This window comes from Camellia sinensis, chromosome 12, assembly GCF_055761805.1.
Source record: "Camellia sinensis isolate YWXY chromosome 12, ASM5576180v1, whole genome shotgun sequence".
Classification (NCBI taxonomy): domain Eukaryota; kingdom Viridiplantae; phylum Streptophyta; class Magnoliopsida; order Ericales; family Theaceae; genus Camellia; species Camellia sinensis.
In genome coordinates this window covers 135983112-136003046 of record NC_138972.1, presented here as the reverse complement: position 1 = coordinate 136003046, position 19935 = coordinate 135983112, and the positions used below count along the sequence as shown (strand labels likewise).

The 19935-nt window shown below is 38.7% G+C and overlaps 2 protein-coding genes across 2 annotated transcripts; both read left to right on the top strand.

The window, feature by feature from the left end:
* Nucleotides 1–4389: 4389 nt before the first annotated feature.
* TBL13 (TRICHOME BIREFRINGENCE-LIKE 13) lies at nucleotides 4390–13515 on the top strand. The gene is made up of 6 exons (XM_028201252.2): nucleotides 4390–4978; nucleotides 5796–5973; nucleotides 7555–7695; nucleotides 11747–11867; nucleotides 12698–12832; nucleotides 12994–13515. Exons 1-6 carry the CDS (start codon nucleotides 4531–4533, stop codon nucleotides 13255–13257), a joined length of 1287 nt encoding a protein of 428 aa, XP_028057053.2. The 5' UTR covers nucleotides 4390–4530; the 3' UTR covers nucleotides 13258–13515.
* Nucleotides 13516–14931: 1416 nt separating this feature from the next.
* LOC114261046 (pathogenesis-related leaf protein 6-like) lies at nucleotides 14932–15761 on the top strand. Its single transcript, XM_028201253.2, has one exon. It carries the CDS (start codon nucleotides 15012–15014, stop codon nucleotides 15609–15611), a length of 600 nt encoding a protein of 199 aa, XP_028057054.2. The 5' UTR covers nucleotides 14932–15011; the 3' UTR covers nucleotides 15612–15761.
* The last annotated feature ends 4174 nt before the right edge of the window (nucleotides 15762–19935 follow it).

The window sequence follows — 19935 nt, the reverse complement described above, 5'->3', positions numbered from 1 at the left end:
CTGAAGCCAGCCTGCTACCCGGGACGGGCCCTGGCCGGCCCGTTCATAATGTGAATATTCACATTGACATATTAACATTAACATTGATAAGAGTATAAAATTAGCCCGTGACCCGTGGGCAGCCTGAAGCCCGGGCCCGGCCCGTTGACAATGTGAATATTCACATTGACATGTTAACATTCACATTGATAGGAGTGTAAAATTAGCCCGAGACCTGTGGCTAGCCCGAAACCAACCCGCGGCTCATGGGCTGCACTGGGCGGGCCCGGCCCGACCCGTTGATAATGTGAATATTCACATTGACATGTTAACATTCACATTGATAAGAGTATAAAATTAGCCCGCGCCCCGCGGCTGCCCGAAACCAACCCACAGCCCATGGGCGGCCCGGGGCGAGCCCGGCCTGGCCTGTTAACAATGTGAATATTCACATTGACATATTAACATTCACATTGATAAGAGTGTAAAATTGACTCGCGTCCCATGGGCGGCCCGAAACCCGTGGGTGGCCCGGGGCAAGCCCGGCCCGGCCCGGCCCGTTGACAATGTGAATATTCACATTGACATATTAACATTCACATTGATAGGAGTGTAAAATTGGCCCGTGGCCCGTGGGCGGACCGAAGCTCGCCCGTTGCCCAGGGCGGGCCCGGCCCAGCCCGTTGACAATGTAAATATTCACATTGACATATTAACATTAACATTGATAACATTGATAAGAGTATAAAATTAGGCCGCGTCCCGTGGCTGCCCGAAACCAACCCACAGCCCGTGGGTGGCCCGGGGCGAGCCCGGCCTGGCTTGTTGACAATATGAATATTCACATTGACATGTTAACATTCACATTGATAAGAGTGTAAAATTGGCTCACGTTCCATGGGCGGCCCGGGGCGAGCCCGGCCCGGCCCGTTGACAATGTGAATATTCACATTGACATGTTAACATTCACATTGATAGGAGTGTAAAATTAGCCCGAGGCCTGTGGCTGGCCCGAAACTCGCCCGCAGGTCGTGGGCTGCACTGGGCGGGCCCGGCCCGACCCGTTGATAATGTGAATATTCACATTGACATGTTAACATTCACATTGATAAGAGTATAAAATTAGCCTGCGCCTCGTGGCTGCCCGAAACCAACCCACAACCCGTGGGCGGCCCGGGGCGAGCCCGGCCTGGCCTGTTGACAATGTGAATATTCACATTGACATGCTAACATTCACATTGATAAGAGTGTAAAATTGACTCGCGTCCCATGGGCGGTCCGAAGCCCGTGGGCGGCCCGGGCGAGCCCGGTCCGTTGATAATGTGAATATTCACATTGACATATTTACATTCACATTGATAGGAGTGTAAAATTGGCCCGTGGCCTGTGAGCGGCCCGAAGCCCGCCCGCTACCCAGGGCGGGCCCGGCTCAGCCCGTTGACAATATGAATATTCACATTGACATATTAACATTAACATTGATAACATTGATAAGAGTATAAAATTAGCCCGCGCCCCGTGGTTGCCCAAAACCAACCCACAGCCCGTGGGTGGCCCGGGGCGAGCCCGGCCTAGCCTGTTGACAATGTGAATATTCACATTGACATGTTAACATTCACATTGATAAGAGTGTAAAATTGACTCGCGTCCCATGGGCGGCCCGAAGCCCGTGGGCGGCCCGAGGCGAGCCCGGCCCGGCCCGTTGACAATGTGAATATTCACATTGACATATTAACATTCACATTGATAGGAGTGTAAAATTGGCCCGTGGCCCGTGGGCGGCCCGAAGCCAGCCCGCTGCCCAGGGCGGGCCCGGTCCAGCCCGTTGATAATGTGAATATTTACATTGATATATTAACATTAACATTGATAACAGTGTAAAATTGGCCCGTGACCCGTGGGCAGCCCGGAGCCCGGCCCGGGCCGGGGCGGGCCCGGCCCGTTGATAATGTGAATATTCACATTGACATGTTAACATTCACATTGATAAGAGTGTAACAATAACCTGTGCCCCGTGGCTGCCCGAAACCCGGCCACGGCCCGTGGGAGGCCCGAGGAGGGCCTGGCCCGGCCTGTTGACAATGTGAATATTCACATTGACATGTTAATATTCACATTGATAAGAGTGTAAAATTGACTCGCGTCCCATGGGCGGCTCGGGTTTGGGTTCGGGCCTACCCTAGGCCGCGAGCGAGCTTCGGGCAGCGGACAAATTTTAAAATCCTATCAATGTTAATGTTAACATGTCAATGTGAATATTCACATTGTCACGGGTCGGGCCAAGCCTACCTCGGGCTTCGATATGGCTTCGGGCCGCCCACGGGCTGCGGGCCAATTTTACACTCCTATCAATGTGAATGTTAGCATGTCAATGTGAATATTCACATTGCCAACGGGCCGGGCCCGCCCCGGCCCGAGGTCGGGCTTCGGGTTGCCCACGGGTCACAGACCAATTTTATACTCTTATCAATGTGAATATTAACATGTCAATGTGAATATTCACATTGTCAACAACCCGGGCCCGTCCCGGGCTGCCCACGGGCCGTGGGTAGGTTTCGGGCAACCACGGGGCGCGGGCTAATTTTACACTCCTATCAATGTGAATGTTAACATGTCAATGTGAATATTCACATTGTCACGGGTCGGGCTAAGCTCGCCTCAGGCTTCGGTCGGGCTTCGGGCCAAATTTACACTCTTATCAATGTGAATGTTAACATGTCAATATGAATATTTACATTGTCAACGGGCCGGACCAAGCCCGCCCCGAGCTGCTCATGGGCCGTGGGTGGGTTTCGCGCCGCCATGGGACGGGGGCCAATTTTACACTCCTATTAATGTGAATGTTAACATGTCAATGTGAATATTCACATCGTCAACGGGCCGGGCCGGGTCGGGCCCGCCCTGGGCTGTTGGCTAATTTTATACTTTTATCAATGTGAATGTTAACATGTCAATGTGAATATTCACATTGTCAACAGGCCGGGCCGGGCCCGTCCCGGGCCGCCCACGGGCCGTGGGCTAGTTTCGGGCAGCTACGAGGCGCGGGCTAATTTTACACTTCTATCAATGTGAATGTTAACATGTCAATATGAATATTCACATTGTCAACGGGCCGGGCCCTCCCCGTGCCGCGGGCGGGCTTTTGGCCGCCCATGGGCCGCGGGCCAATTTTATACTCTTATCAATGTGAATGTTAACATGTCAATGTGAATATTCACATTGTCATTGGGTCGGACCGGGCCCCCCCGGGCCGCCCATGGGTCGCAAGCGAGTTTCGCGCCGCCACGGGACGCGGGCCAATTTTACACTCCTATTAATGTGAATGTTAATATGTCAATGTGAATATTCACATTGTCAACGGGCCGGGCCCGCCCTGGTTTGCGGGCGGGTTTCGGGCCACCCACGGGCCAATTTTACATTCCTACTAATGTGAATTTCAAAATATGAATGTTCACATCATTAAATTGCTAATCGTTCAAAAAATATTTATAAATTTATCAAAATTGAATATAAGGGCATAAGTGCCCAAGAAAATAGTGTAAATCAAGAAAATGGACTTTATGGAATAAAACTATACATACATGGGACTAAATGAATTAAAAAATTTCTTCATGGACTTCTTAAGTTAAAACACTTCTAAATTGGACTTATCAATAAAAATTTCTTTTTTGTTTGGAAGGCCATGCAGACCCTCAAAAAAAGAAAAAAAAAGAAAAGAAAGAAAAATAGAGTTTAATGAAGGCAGAGAATGAGCATCATTGAAAAATTAGTGTATGATCTAATTTCATCTTAAATATTTTGAGAAGTGAGAAGCAAGTTGTAGGCCAAGTTTGGGGTGCGCTAATAAATACACTTATTATTATTATTATTATTATTATTATTATTATTATTATTTTTTTATTATTATTTTTTATCTTTTTTGGGTTTATCACTTTTGTATTTTTTTATATATTTTTTTTTATAAAAAGTAAAAAAAAACACCTACTTAAATAATCTCCAACCACTTTTTAGTATATTTTTTCTACATATAGATAAATTAATTTAGTCAAAAAATTATATAAAAAAGTAGAAAATTTCTTTTTATTCTTTCTATTTTTTTTATACATATTATTAATTTTATAAAAATCCAAAAAAATAAAAAAAATTCAATTTCCAAACAAATATTGCACTTTATTTACTTTAAGGGGGGTTTGGGAGGATACTTTTTGGTTAAAATAATACTAAAAGATAAAATAGATTAAAATAGTCAATATAACAAAATGTCATATCAAATTTATAATTATTTTATTTTTTTTTCTCATAAACATAATATTAAATTATAAAAAAATCTAACTCTTTTCTTAAATACAACTATTTTAACCTAACTAAAATAATTAACTACTAAAATAGCCAACCCCCAAATGGGTGTGTATCCACTCCACCTGAGTGTAGAGTGTGTAAAAAATAAGTTATCCCAAACACGACCTTCGCCAGATCTTACTCTTAACAATTTCCCAGTTTATAAAACAAGAGCAGGCTAATGTGCGCCGGGTCTGAGCTCCACCATACTCCATGGCAGCAAGAGACCACCACCACTACCATTCAAGGAAAAACACACCCCCCTCCTCTTCCTCTTCCTACACCTCCTTCCTCTTCCTCTCTCTCCTCTGCCTCGCCTCTCTCTTCCTCGTTTTCTCTTTCTTCAAAACCTCCTCCAAGGCCTCTCTCTCTCCTCAACACCATAGAAACTTCGAGTTCAATCCCTCCGAAACAAATAATCAAGTATCTTCTGATAGACGACTCTGCGATTACTCGGATGGGAAGTGGATCTACGATCCGACGGTCAGATCTGCACGGTACGACCACTCCTGTAAGGAGATATTCAAGGGTTGGAATTGCATTGCCAGTAACAAATCCAACGCTCTTGATATCGTCAACTGGCGTTGGAAGCCCTATCACTGTGATCTTCCGCAATTCGATCCTCTTCGGTTCCTCCAACGCTACAGAGATACCAATATTGGTACTCTCTCTTTCTCTTCCTTTAATTTGAAGATTATGTAATTCTTAAGTTGTTAATAAGCATTCAAATTGATCTCTATTTGGTTCTTGAGAAAATATAGAGGAAAAGGAAAAAGAAACCATTTTTTAAAATTTTTGGTTTTTGTCCTTTTGTTGCTGAGAACCCAACTTAGAATAACCAAATACAACTCAATTAACTCTATAGTAAAGGATTGTATGCAAAGTCATCTTATCACCTTTTCAATACAAATGGACTGTCATTTTGGGGAATTCTATTCACATACGATACTTTTATCTCAGTACATATCACTTGTGCAGTTCGGATATCAACTTTTCAAAAAAAACAAAATATTTGAATATCAACTTATGAACAAAAACCAATTGTTCGAACAGACATCCCGTTCAATAGTTGATATCTGAATATTTGTATTTTGTTCGGAAGTTGATAGCCGAATGGCACAAATGGGATATACCGAGACAAAGAGTGGTGTGCAAATTAAATGACCCATCATTTTGTTTATTTCTAGGGCACTCTTCCCAAGTTTGGCCTTTCCTTTAAATTGTTTGTAGAATATGTTATTTTATTTTTTTAACAAACAATTGAAACATGAAGACTAAAAATTTTGCTCTTTTTTCGTCCCTTATGTTTTCTCAGCAACCCAACAGCAGTGAAATGTTTATGTATGCACAAACTCTTTATATGGTGTAATTTTTGAGCTATTTTTTACATATTGATTATATGATTTAGGTTTCTCGTGGTTTTTTGTATACATTGTTATTATGCTGTTTGTAAACCTTATGCATCTTTAACAGTGCAGGATTCATAGGTGACTCCTTAAATAGGAATATGTTTGTTTCTCTTTTTTGTACTTTGAAACGAGTGTCGGGGGAAGTGAAAAAGTGGCGTCCTGCTGGAGCTGACCGTGGTTTTACCTTTCTTCAGTACAACCTTACTATTGCTTATCATCGGACAACCCTATTGGCGCGTTATGGTAGGTAAGCTATGTTTGCTTATGTACAATAATTATGTGACTGTTAGACGATGTCATTATCCTAAAGTTGTATTTCCTTCTTGTCTTCAATTCTCTAGACTTGGAGAAAACTATTAATTAACATATATTTTTCTGTTTGTTATTGATTAAATTGTGGAGTCCTCAATTCAATAACATTCTTCATAAACCTACCAAGAGTATTTCAATGCCAATCTTGATTGGTACAGTCACTCAGGTTTCTCCAATCAAGTCATTCTAGAATTCTATGGTAAATGGGTCAATGTCAAACATTTGAACATCTTAGCATGGTACGAAAGTTTGGCTTCTAACCTCCATTGTATATCACATGGGCTGGAGTCTGATGAAAGTGGAAGTGATGGCTTCTTGATTAGTGCAATTGTCCAGACATTTTGTGTTGGTGTTGTGTGTCCACAGAAGCTGCACAGTTTTGAGACTTGGACTTCCATGTTGTATATTTAAAACCCATTCAACACTGTTTTCTTGTTTCTTACCACATTTTCAAGGATATTTTAAAGCTTATTGTGAATGGGCCTTCTGGTTAGGGAGCTGCATAATGATTATGGAAGCATCTATTGAAGATGTTTCCCATAATGTAATGACGGTGGTTTATTTGTTAAAGACAATAATTTTGTGGGTGGATTAGCATTACTTGGAGCTGGAGTGCTCCATAAATAGTAAAAAAGGTGGCAGTCCAAGATTCCAGTTAGTAGGGTCACCTAATCAAAGAAGAAGCTCTTGGGCTACAATCTTTCAAATGTCAATGTCAAGGAAGCAGGAAGGCCTGTCCTTTGTAAGGAAATATGGTGTATATGATTGGATGAGCTAAAATAATGACATTACTTACATGTGATGGTTCTTCTATTCTGAAGAGGTGATCATTCATTGTTTATATTCTATGCAAAAACATGTTAAGCCAGTAGCCCATGTTTAGATTTGAGGAAATTTTATTGGGATGATGAAGGCTGGGTATATAATTTTGAAATGCAGACTTCACTAGCAGATCCGAATTAAATTTGTCTTATAATCCTTAGAGATATGTTATGTTGATGAGTAAATAGAATCCTTTGAGTATTGCTTGTAGAAAAGAACTTCTACATGGACAAGATTCAAGAGCACCTTTTTCATGGAATACAGAATTGTTGTTGGTATTTATTTGCAGATATGCAACTTTATACCTTTTCATTAAAATTTGATTGTTGGTTAAAAGAATCTCCATAGAGTCAAGTTTAAAGGGATCATAGTGGAAAGCTGATTTTAATGAATTTCTTCAGCTAAACAATTTCATGATTAGATGTATACTGGCGTTTATCATGGAAGTGGTGCACAACATCTATTTACCTCTTTAATGAGCTTCTTTTTGGTTGGTCTGGCTAAGACAAAAGATCACTTCTATTCTATCAAGAATGATTTACATGGGGTTGTCTAGATTTTCATTACTAATATTTTGTTCTATATTTTTAAAATTTTTTTATCCTTTGTTGTTGTTAATATGCTCTAAAAGTCCAAAGTAGATTCCACATTTTCATCTCTTTTCACACGACTGTTTCATTTGTATTTTCTATAGGTGGTCAGCCAACACTAATGGTGGTGTGCTAGAATCTCTTGGATATAAAGAGGGTTATAGAGTTGATGTTGATATTCCTGAAGGAACATGGGCAGAGGCTTTGAGTTTCCATGATATCCTCATCTTTAACACGGGACACTGGTAATTTTACTTACTTTTTGGACCCCTATGTAATGTTGAACATATTGGTGACTTGAAAATATGGGATCACTTTATCTTTTGCTTTATGAATGTGGCTAATGCCTATGTCTTGCTTAGTGCTTAAAAATTTGAGTTGTACATATATGGTAAAAGAAGAATAGTTTATAAAGGAGTGTCTAGTCTCCAAAACCCCAGGCTCAAAGAAAGGACTTCATTCTATGTTATGCTATGTCCCCAGTCAGGCCCACATAAAGATCTAATGCATATGCCTTTTAGAGGCTCAAGAAAGGTGTGGTTTTTATTTTTTGTTTCTGAAGATAATAATCCAATCACATCTTTATCTTTATGTTTTCAATGAGCATGCCTTGTAGAGGCTCCCAGATCAAGAAAGATGTGGATATATATATTTAAAATATATATAATCTAGTTACATCTTATATCATATTCGTGGTCTTATAGATAAATAAAAATAATATATTTTTAATCATTTTAAGTACTTCGTATTCTAGCTTTAAGAGTTTATGGTTGACTGCTTCAATTAGAAATTTCTAGCCCTTAATCGTTAGCATTTAGTTATTCAATATCTATACATAAATGCGACAACTAGCTTTTACTAATTGATTTAGGTACTGTAAGGCACTGGCTCAAAAGCCCGATTTTCTTCGGGGTTTTAGTCTAAAGAGTCAATTTTTTTTTTCTTTTTACTTCTACGGAAGCCACAAAAGTAGGCTTATAAACTGATGCCAAGCAATACCTAAGTTGATGCATATACCAATTGAAAAAATTACATATTGATTTATCTCTCTTAGCTTATATGTTAAAAAATATCTTTTTCTAAGTTACATGTTTGAAATTGCTTTCAGTTGGAGGTTGTAATTGTGGGTATTGATTTTCGATTACACTGCCAACTTAGTTTTCAACTAGAGAGCACTGGCAGAATAGATGACACCTGGCTGACCTGCAACAGAAAACAGAGACTCCGGCGGTGGTTCGTCCACCCGGGGGTACTCCGACGATCAAGTCAGTACTCAATATCTCTCAAAGATAACCAATAGTGCTTAACTCACTAGACAGAATATCAAAAGCATACCTTAGACCCATGGGGGTGCCTCTCTTTTATAGCCAACACAATCCTAGTCCCAAATAGAAGCCTAGCTCTAATGGGCTTAGGATTTATTGCTAATCTTGGACTCCCAGTAGAATTAGGATAAACTCTCTAAGAGTCTCATCTTTACCCAAACTGAAGTCTTCTTTCATTCTAGGATTCTTGTGTCTTATCCGCTTATCTCGGATTCCGATATCTTTGGAGATAACTTCGGCCTTGCCGAGATCATCTCGGCGTCATGACCAGGACACGTGGTACCTCGGCTGACACGTCGGCGTCACCCTGGCCACGTGTTGGTACTCAGAAAATATATTCCCACAGCTGTCCCCTAGGTTCTATTACCTCGGCATTCTGAGGTGGTGGAACCTATATCATTTCTTCCATTTAGTATGTCGGCTAAGCTCGCTTCATCATCTATTGCCGAAGCTAGAACTCGTTGGCTCAATATGACCAAGACCTATAGTCTGCTTTCATCAATGCCTTAGAACCGACGACCAAGTTCGTTCAAGTTTCTTAGCCGAAACCGTCCTTTGCAATCGTCTTGGGGTGATACACCTCGGTTGTACAAACTGATGTTTTACCTCGGCAAGTACCCAAGTACTTAATTTGATACAACCTTAGCCCTGACTTGTAAATTTATCACAAATTTCAACAAGTACAAGACATATCCTTTGTCTTACTTCAACTTGTAAATTTTTCTCAAGTTTCAATCAGTGTTAAATAATGATCTCGGTTTAACTTCAACTTGTAAATTGTTCACAAATTTCAACAAGTGTTAAACAATGATCTCCGTTTAACTTCAACTTGTAAATTGTCCACAAATTTCAACAAGTGTTAAACAATGATCTCGGTTTAACTTTAACTTGTAAATTGTTCACAAATTTTAACAAGTGTTAAAGAATAATATCGGTTTAACTTCAACTTGTAAATTGTCCACAAATTTCAACAAGTGTTAAACAATGCTCTCGGTTTAACTTCAACTTGTAAATTGTCCACAAATTTCAACAAGTGTTAAACAATGATTTCGGTTTAACTTCAACTTGTAAATTGTCCACAAATTTCAACAAGTGTTAAACAATGATATCGGTTTAATTTCAACTTGTAAATTGTCCATAAATTTCAACAAGTGTTAAACAATGGTCTTGGTTTAACTTCAACTTGTAAATTGTCTACAAATTTTAACAAGTGTTAAACAATGATTTCGGTTTAACTTCAACTTGTAAATTGTCCACAAATTTCAACAAGTGTTAAACAATGATTTCGGTCTCTTGTTTGTTGGAATCTAGGATCTGCTCACTTTAGGCTGAGCTCTTCTCTTCTCGGACCTAATCATCTAGGTCGAGACCTTGTCTTTTGGAATCTGGGATTTGCTCACTTTAGGTTGAGCTCTTCTCTTCTCGGACCTAATCATCTAGGCCGAGATTGTGTCTTCTGGGATTCTCCATGCCCGACCTCCCGCGAAGGTCGGTGAGAATGTCCCTTGGTCCCGCCATGCTGAGGGACTGCAGGAACCGTTTTCTGCCCCCCTGCCTGGGCATCTTTCTTGGCTACTGGAATCGACGTATCTTGTAACGGGAACGGTGGCTGCATGACGTTGTTCTGTATCATGAAATTGACAACCGTTTGCAGGTTCGCCAATTTGTGCGCCATTCCCTTCATCTCGTCGTCCCTTCGTAAGCATCTTTCTTTCCATACCTGGAGGTCATCCTCGTTTATAATGCTCGCTTCGGTCTGATTTCTTCGGCACGTCGCCCTCCTGGCCGACGTCCTCTTCTCTGTGATTCTTATCACGAGTTTCTTCGTTGTAGTTGTCTTCTTCGACGCCAAGGTCAATATGTTTCCCACTCTCAGTAGGGGTGTCGTCCCCAATCTTCTCTTTTGGTCTGTCGTTAGCCATCTATTCTCCTTTCGTTCCCACAGATGGCACCAAATTGTGGGTGCTAATTTTCGACCACACTGCCAACTCAGTTTTCAACTGGAGAGCACTGGCAGAATAGATGACACCTGTCTGACCTGTAACAGAAAGAAGAGACTCCGGCGGTGATTCGTCCACCCGGGGGTACTCCGACGATTAAGTCAGTACTCAATATCTCTCAAAGATAACCAATAGTGCTTAACTCACTAGACAGAATATCAAAAGCATACCTTAGACCCATGGGGGTGCCTCCTTTTTATAGCCAACACAATCCTAGTCCCAAATAGAAGCCTAGCTCTAATGGATTTAGGATTTATTGCTAATCTTGGACTCCCAGTAGAATTAGGATAAACTCTTTAAGAGTCTCATCTTTACCCAAACTGAAGTCTTATTCCATTCTAGGACTCTTGTGCCTTATCTACTTATCTCGGATTCCGATATTTTCGGAGATCACCTCGGCGTCATGACCAGGGCATGTGGCACCTCGGCTGACACGTCAGCGTCACCCTGGCCACGTGTTGGTACTCAGAAAATATATCCCCACAGTAACTATATTTAATATATATGCCTGTCGCACATTCACCTTACTTCACTTGGGCTAGTGCTTTATGTTGGATGGCTTGCACCTTTCGCTTAGGCATGAGACCTTGGCATCTTAGTGCGCATTGAGTCTTAATCTTAACAACTATGGGTTGCCCTTGTAAATTGTCAAAGCAGGGCAGTATGAATCCTACCCGTTTGGAGAGAATTCCTCTCCATTGGTTTCCACATCCTTCCTGTTGGGGGGTCCAAGTGATTGTCACATTTTCTTGCTGCTATTACATCAAGCACTCACACCCAATGAGGGACTAGAACCCCACATAAGTGAGATAGGAGCCCGTATTTTTTAGTACAACAATTTTTATCATTTGCCAAAGTTCCCTTTTTCGTCATTAATTGTCTCATAGCAATTGCTCATGTTGATATTTTGAATTAATTTATGTAGGTTGATTTTTCCAACTCATTATTTGGCTTCTTGGTTCTTGTTGCAGGTGGTGGGCTCCTTCAAAGTTCGACCCTGTAAAATCACCCATGCTTTTCTTTGAAAATGGTTTGCCTGTGATGCCTCCAGTACCTCCTGATGTTGGCCTTGATATGGTTTTAAAACACACGGTATGGCATCATTCTTCTATTACAAAATGTTCTGTAAATTTTATTAATTCATGTATGCTTGTCAATATGTTGTAGAGTGGGCAGGCTTTCAAGTCCACGCTTGTCCAGTACTAGAATTTTCCCTATCTGAAGTTTTGAATAACAACAAAATGTGTTACTGTTGTATAACTGTTCAAATGGCATAAACAGATTTGCTTTTCCAAACCCAAGTTTTTTAAAACAGTCGTTACAAATTGATTTGTTAATACATTTGGAATCATTTTAAAAGCTGCTATAAGTTTCACTGATTGAAGGCTAATAATATTAATATTATCTTATAGTGGAAAAGCCTAAGTGATAAGTAGATGATCAAGAGTTGAATAAAAAAAAGGTGGCCAATCAATATAAAAAATAGTGCAGATATAAATATATTTATCATATCACAACATTTGGTTACTCAGGTAAATGTTTAATGGTGCAGGACCTGATGATCTGTGTCTGCAGATGGTCAATGCTTATAAGTGTTAGGATCAGATAACGTGCACCATCTATTTTGATTTTCTTGTGAGAGTTCAATCCTTTTAAACATCAGGGTGAACCAGATGGTCCAAATCCCCTAGTGTTCTAGTTGTCTCCACGTTGAGTTCTTATATGGGCTTATGTTTGTTTGTGCAACATGTTTGGCACGTGTGTGAGATTGGGTGTCCTTGTTCAGTTCTGAATATTCAGAACTAATTTTATTTTTATTGCATTGCTCGCATTAATTCCTGATAGGAAAAATGCTGGATGCCCATGCTAATATATTAAAAAATCAACTTTGTTAATGTGCATATATGAATTTTAATTGACAGACATCATATGTGGAGAGAAGAATGAGACCAAGTGCAATTTTATTTTTTCGTACACAATCCCCTCGACATTTTGAAGGAGGTGAATGGGACCAAGGTGGTTCTTGTCAGCGGTTACATCCTCTGTTGTCACAAGAGGTAAATCTCCATTGCACACTTGAAAGAGTTTATCAAATGTCATAGTTTTCCGATTTGAGTGGAGATTGCATTGTACAAAACATATTTGTCTGTATCATTTCACTTGCTTTCTGCAGCATGTAATTTAACAGTTAGGTTTTGGGTTACCTGTGTGCTTTCAGGTTGAAGAACTTTTCTCTCTGAGAAATAATGGAACAAATGTGGAGGCACGCCTTGTGAACCAGCACTTGTACAAGGCCCTCAACCGCTCTGGTTTCAATGTATTGGACATAACCCGCATGAGTGAGTTTAGAGCAGATGCCCATCCATCCACAGCTGGAGGAAAGAAACACGATGATTGTATGCACTGGTGCTTACCGGGAATTACAGATACTTGGAATGACTTGTTCATAGCCTATCTAAACAACATCAAGGGTCGAAACTGAGAGGTCACCATTCATTCTTACCATGAAATTGCCCCCTTTTTGTTTGTTGGAAATTTGTTTTTTTTGTAAGCGCACATGTGGGGGTTGGAATTGGTAGCTTAGATTTGAGGTTGACTGCCGCACATGTTCTTTTGTACTATTAACCATTTTTCCACAAAAATTTAGTACGACAATCCCTCGCGGAAGTGCAGCTGTGCTTATGATCATATCAATAGAAAATGAATATGATCATATCAATACGAAATTATTCATTTTCTGGATCTGGAGTGAGCCAGTGGGTTGTGTAAACTTTGCGTTAATTTCCTGAAAATATGAAATGGGATTAGAGAGGAGGTAGATTAAGAAAGAAATGAGACTGCCAAATTATAATCCTATAGTTTTTATTTTTTGTTAAATTTTTGACTGATAAAAAATAGAAGAATACACCTTGTGTTGAGTTTGCAATAGTGAATAGTCCCTTAATTCATCACCCTCCCACTGCTGTAGGTACCTAGAAAAAAATATTCAGAACTTTATCTAGAAAATAGATTCCACCATACAACAGTCAAAATTTTCAACATATATACATATATATATATTTTTTTTGAGTAAAAAACTTCAGCGTTACAATAGAGCAGTCAGAAAACTATGAAGTTAGGCCCCGTTTGTTTGGGGTTATAGGGAGGGGATTGTGTTTGGTAGTGAGGAGGGGATTGAGAATGGGGTGTTTGTTTTGAGAGATAGGGAGGGGATTAGTAATCCCTTTGTATTAGTAAGGAGGAGGAAGGGGAATTGGTAAGGAGGAGGTAGATATGGTATTAGAAAAATAGTGAGGGGATTAGAAATTTTTTTATTTTTTATATATTGAGAATTTTTTTTTAAATATAATGTTTAATTTTTTATATTTTTTTATTTGTTTTATTATTTTATATAAAAATAATTGAACAATTCCTCACTATTAATCCCCTCACTATCAATCTCCTCACTAACAATTCCCTCACTATGAATTCCTTTCATTCTATCTCTGAAAACAAACGGGCCTTAAAGTGTAAGAGAATTTTGCAAGCGTTGCATGGATGTCACAAGGTAGAACATAATAGGATATCTATCTATCTAGGGCTGTGGGAAATGGAAAATGTGGTCCAACCTCTAAATAATTTAAAAAATGAGCTGTCTATTTTTATATTTATAATATTTCTTAAATTTTTTGTAGACAAATTTAATAAAATCATGAGTTATGATTATTAGGTCAATTTGATTTTTTTTTTCTCCATACATGATCTATACTCATAGTTGAACAAAATAAACAGTTTAGATCGTTGAAGTGAGGCCTATAGTGGATCTCATGAGGCCCAACAATAACTTTGATAGAGAAATTCATCCCTTACGAAAAACTCTCTATTGATGGCGTGATATTTCCATAACTATCACTATTATTGTCATTATTGTTGTTTTAAAAAGTATTTCAAAATAAAATTAGATACATGTTAAAAAGTAAATTTCGAAGGATAAATCCAAAAGCCTATTTTTTATTTTTTGACAGTAGATAGAAAATTTTATTAGACCACTAAGGTCAACCAAGATGAAAATATTGGAGAGCTCTAGATGGGTAAAACCATCTTTCCACTCCTCTTAAACTTGATGCATGAAGGCTCCATTCTTAGCTCATGCAATACTTTTCCAATAATTTGACCAAATCAAACATTAATAGGTGCCTATTATTTTCCTTTTTGTGAACTTGTACAACTGTTATTTGACTTTAATAGGTTACCCTAATGACCATGCATGACATTCCCATGACTATTTTTAATGGTAACTTTTCCCAACCTTTGCCTACAAAAAACCATAAAATCGTATCCTTCCATAATCACAAAGATCGAATCAAAATGGCTCTCTCCAAGATTTCACTAGCCATTGTTTCATTTGTGGCCTTGACCATGGCTCGTCTCTCCCAAGCCCAAAGCTCTCCACAAGACTTCCTTGCTGCTCACAATGCCGCTAGAGCACAAATCAGAGTCAAGCCTCTTACATGGAACAACACTGTAGCCGCCTATGCCGAAAACTATGCCAAATTGAGGAGTGCTGACTGCAACTTGGAACATTCAAATGGTCCATATGGCGAAAACATTGCAGAGAGTTCGGGCGAACTTACAGCGGTGCATGCGGTGAAGCTGTGGGTAGATGAGAAGCCAAAGTATTCCTACGGCTTGAATGCATGTATTGGTGAAGCTGCTGGTTGCCTGCATTACACTCAAGTTGTTTGGCGCAACACTGCTCAAATCGGCTGTGCTAGAGTTCAATGCCAGAATAAATGGTGGTTTGTCACTTGCAACTATTATCCACCGGGAAATTATGTGGGTCAACGTCCTTATTAGGATGCTTTTCTACCTAGAAATATGACGTTCTAGTGTCAATTGCTTGTGAGCCTTATGTTTCATAATCATGTTGTGATTGATGAATATGAAATATATATATATAACTGGCATCTTCCATGGAATGGAAGCTGTTGTTATTCTTTGATTAAATGTTTAAAGCTATTCATGCATTTTGGTTGAATGAACTGGTTGATGTCCAGTATGATAGTATTGTGTAACATATATTGGTTCAATTCATTTCCTGCACCATTAGGCCATCTCTAACCGTTCACCAAATCCATCATCAAATTCAACTTTGGTAAAAAAGAGTTACTTTTTGTGCTCCAATGGTTTCACCAAAACGGTATCAAATTGAGAAAATATCAAACATTTCACCAAGCTGAGGATGGCTTGCACCTTTCAGCAATTTACTGTGCATTGCCGTTGAGTTGGATCTACCAAACGATCGGCCGGATGTCTGGCCGGATGTCCCCCTGGATGACTGCTGTACGACAAAAATTTGTAAAAATTTACTTTGGGTCGACCACCTCAGCATCTTTTTTAACTCTATTTCCATTTTCCCCCGAATCCATTTCCATCACGTTCTCTTACTCAATTCTCATCTCTTATCCACTCTATACCTCCAATTCCAATTCCATTTCCAATTCCACGAGTATAGGTTGAGCACCCAAGAGCTCAGTCTCAAATAGAAGATGAAGTCCATATTTCTATCTCTGTATTTTTATGTTCTTCTTGTTGTTTTCAGTTTTGTATGGAATTAGTTTGATGGTGATATGTTGATTTGGAATTTAATAAAAAATCTTTATACATCCCACATTTTACAAATCTCTCTCTACCTACCAAACCTCTCAAACTTCTTGATCTTTCTCTTTCTCTCTCTTAATTTCTGATCCATTAAGTTTCTTTCTCTCTCTCTCTCTCTGATCATCACTCAATTTCTGATCCACAGTTGTTCAACCTTTTTTAATTCCTCAATCTTCCAATCTTCTTAACTAACAATTAAACTATGTAAAGATATATAATTTGTATATATATTCTTAAGAATTCTCATTGTGGATATTCTGAAGAATTCTTGTTTGAATTGAGGAAACAGAAATGAAAGCAAAAAAAAAAAAAAAATTTGCTCTTTCCGGTTGACCCCCCAGACATCTTGTGGTTTGATGAAAGCTCCGTTGGAGTGTCTGATATCAAATAGAGGAATTGGTCATATTTTTACTCAGATTTGATGAAATGTTTGGTGAACTGTTGGAGATGCTCTTATGGCCAAAAAAAAAAAAAAATGACGAGAATTAATAATAGGGTCATCAATTATTGTGTGCTGAGTGATGATAGAGAGCTCTAGAGTTGGGGCTCTAAACTCAGCTCTAGTGACGTGGAAATTCAAAAGGAAAAAAAAAAAAGGACCAAAACATCACATCACATAAGGCTCACCACAAATTAGAGTTTTTTAGAGCTCACAAATAGGAGCTTCCAATCATTTTTGTTGTGTGTTATATATATATCAGCAGTGATACAGAGCTCTAATAATAATAGAGCTCTAATCAGAGCTCTATTGACGTAGAAAAGCCAAAAAAAAAAAAAAAAAAAAAAATACAGGCCAAAATATCACATCACATGATGTAGCTGGGGAGAGTAAACGGGTCCACCTGTTGATTCGAAGAACCCCAAGTTTGGAAGGATGGGCAACTCCTTCCGAATACATATATACAAAAAATAGGTATAGAAGAAATAGTTAAAAAAGAGCGTAGCTCCGATCCTGATTCTTTAATAAAATAAAATCACCCGTTTATCTTGGTCTGTATCCTAGATCTTACAAGGTGTAAGATCCGATGGGACCTATCATTAGAGCTCTCTTTAGAGCTATTTTTCTAGAGCTCTCAATCTTTATTCAATATATATAGTTGTTCAATTGTTAAAACATGTGAAGACAGTTAAAGTTATCGGCGTGGTGCTTGATTCAAGTCTCATTATTGCAAGCTAGAGCTTCTCAATTTTTAGAGGGTATTTCATGGTAAAACCCTGCTGTCATCCCATCATACCCAGGTGCTTTAGATGGATCCATCTTATTTCATTGAATTTATTTTATTTACTTTTCCTCTTGACTTGTGAATTGTAGATTGGATTGTAATAAACAAAATCATTTAACTAATTTTTATATATAATTTGTAAGTTATGCCTTACCTCTACTTTATTTAAAAAAAAAAATACCATATCAACGTACCCATCTCAGAAGGAGCAAATTTCGAGTCATTAACTAGAGCTCTGTGAGGGAAGCTTTGAGGGGCTCCCTCCTGAATAAGATTAGCAGCTTCAAGAGAATCAGTTTCGATGACCATCATTGGAAAAATCTCTACTCACTTCGTGGTATTTATTGTGTTTGGTTTCATATTTTCATAATCTATTTTTTTTTAAATTAAAAATTAATTTGGTTGAAATTAACTCCAAAAAGATATTTTAAAATTTTTAAAAATCATTTTTGCGCCAACAAAAAATGAAATGAAACCCTGGTGGGACACAAAGTTGGAACAAGAGATCGGAAGCTGTGATGGTATATGCTTTTGGAGTACATATAATATATTATCAACAAGTCTACATATGCAGAACCGATCATAGAATCAATCATATAAAATAATTCTCGTCATATATATTAAAAGGTGGGGCTCATCATTAAAACTATAGTTTCATTCAGATTGCTCCACTTATATTCTATATGGTTAATTCTATAGCTGATTTTGTATCAATAAACATGAACTTAACTTATTGATATATTATACGGCATGGTTTCATTTCATTTTCTTCGTTTCTTTCACTTGTTGCAAGTGAAGTTGTGGGCTAAGTGGCTTCATCCCTCAACTTCACAAACAAAGTTCTAATATTCTCTGGACAATATGCAAAGAATGTGTTAGTTTTTGAGAAGAGAAGAAAAACAGAAAAAATGAAGAATAGAAATTGAATGAAATGAAAGAATAAAAAACAGGAAATGATAAAAGCTGATATGATGCAGCAAAGAGTGATAATCTTCATTCATACTGGTGCATTACATTTATAGTAAGAATATCTGAACTGAAAAGATAATGAATCCCAAAAATTATGGTAACAAACCAAGATTTCTGATAACACTAACAATATCCTAAAGAATAGGACTTATTGACTGGAAAAAACAAATTCTAGTTATTGACTGAAACTAATCAAAGAAAAATTCAACGTAGCAGTCCTGAAGCAAATTATTAACACTCCTCCTTGCTTTAGGCGCTGCAAATTCCAATCATCTTCCTTAGTAACTCGAACTTGCCAACTGGAAGTGGCTTTGTGAACAAATCTGCCAGCTGATCTTCAGACTTGCAGTAAGCAAGTTTCACTTTTCCAGTTTGTTGCACTTCCCTCAAGAAGTAGAGCTTGATGTTGAAGTGTTTTGTTTTTCCGTGAAATACTGGATTTCGTGAAATTGCAATTGCTGCTTGATTATCAACAAAAATTTCAGTACCTTCATTTTGCACCATGTGTAAATCAGATAGAACTTTCCTTAGCCACAGAGCTTGGTTTGCTGTTGCAGTTGCTGCAATAAACTCTGCTTCTGCAGTGGATTGCACTACAATCTCTTGTTTCTTTGAACACCATGAAAAAACACCTGAGCCTAGGTTGAAACAGTATCCTGAGGTACTTTTCATGTCATCAACAGAACCACCCCAATCACTATCTGAAAAACCACTCAACTTGAAGTTCAGACTCTTCTCAAACTTGACACCACAATCAAGACTGCCCTTAATAAACCTTAAGACTCTTTTTGCTGCTCTTAAATGCACTTCACTAGCACAATGCATAAAACGAGATAAGAGACTTACAACAAATAGAATATCAGGTCTTGTTGCTGTAAGATACATCAAGCAACCAATCAAACTTCTGTAATAGCCTTCATCAACTTTACTAGCACCATCTTCTTTGCTCAGCTTCTCTTTTTGACCCATTGGTGTGTTTATTGCTTTGCACTCCTCCATCTGAAATTTCTTCAAAATTTCCTTTGCATACTTCTTCTGACAGATGAAAACTTCATTTTGGCTTTGCTGGACCTCCAAGCCAAGAAAGTAAGTCATAAGACCAAGATCTGTCATCTCAAAGACCTGCATCATTTCTTGTTTAAACTCCTTAATCATCTGTGCATTATCTCCTGTTACCAAAAGGTCATCAACATAAAGAGATACAATAAGAACATAACTACCCTTTTGTTTAACATAAAGAGTAGCTTCAGATAAGCTTTGTGAAGCCTAAGCTTAGCAAATGTTCATCAATCCTGCTGTACCAAGCTTTTGGAGCTTGCTTTAGGCCG

Excerpts from the sequence above, each read along its gene's own strand:
- TBL13 (XM_028201252.2), top strand. The coding sequence starts at position 4,531 with ATGGCAGCAAGAGACCACCACCACTACCATTCAAGGAAAAACACACCC. Across the intron at positions 4,979-5,795 it reads CTACAGAGATACCAATATTG|GATTCATAGGTGACTCCTTA; the intron begins GTACTCTCTCTT and ends TTAACAGTGCAG. Across the intron at positions 11,868-12,697 it reads ATATGGTTTTAAAACACACG|ACATCATATGTGGAGAGAAG; the intron begins GTATGGCATCAT and ends TTTAATTGACAG.
- LOC114261046 (XM_028201253.2), top strand. The coding sequence starts at position 15,012 with ATGACCATGCATGACATTCCCATGACTATTTTTAATGGTAACTTTTCC.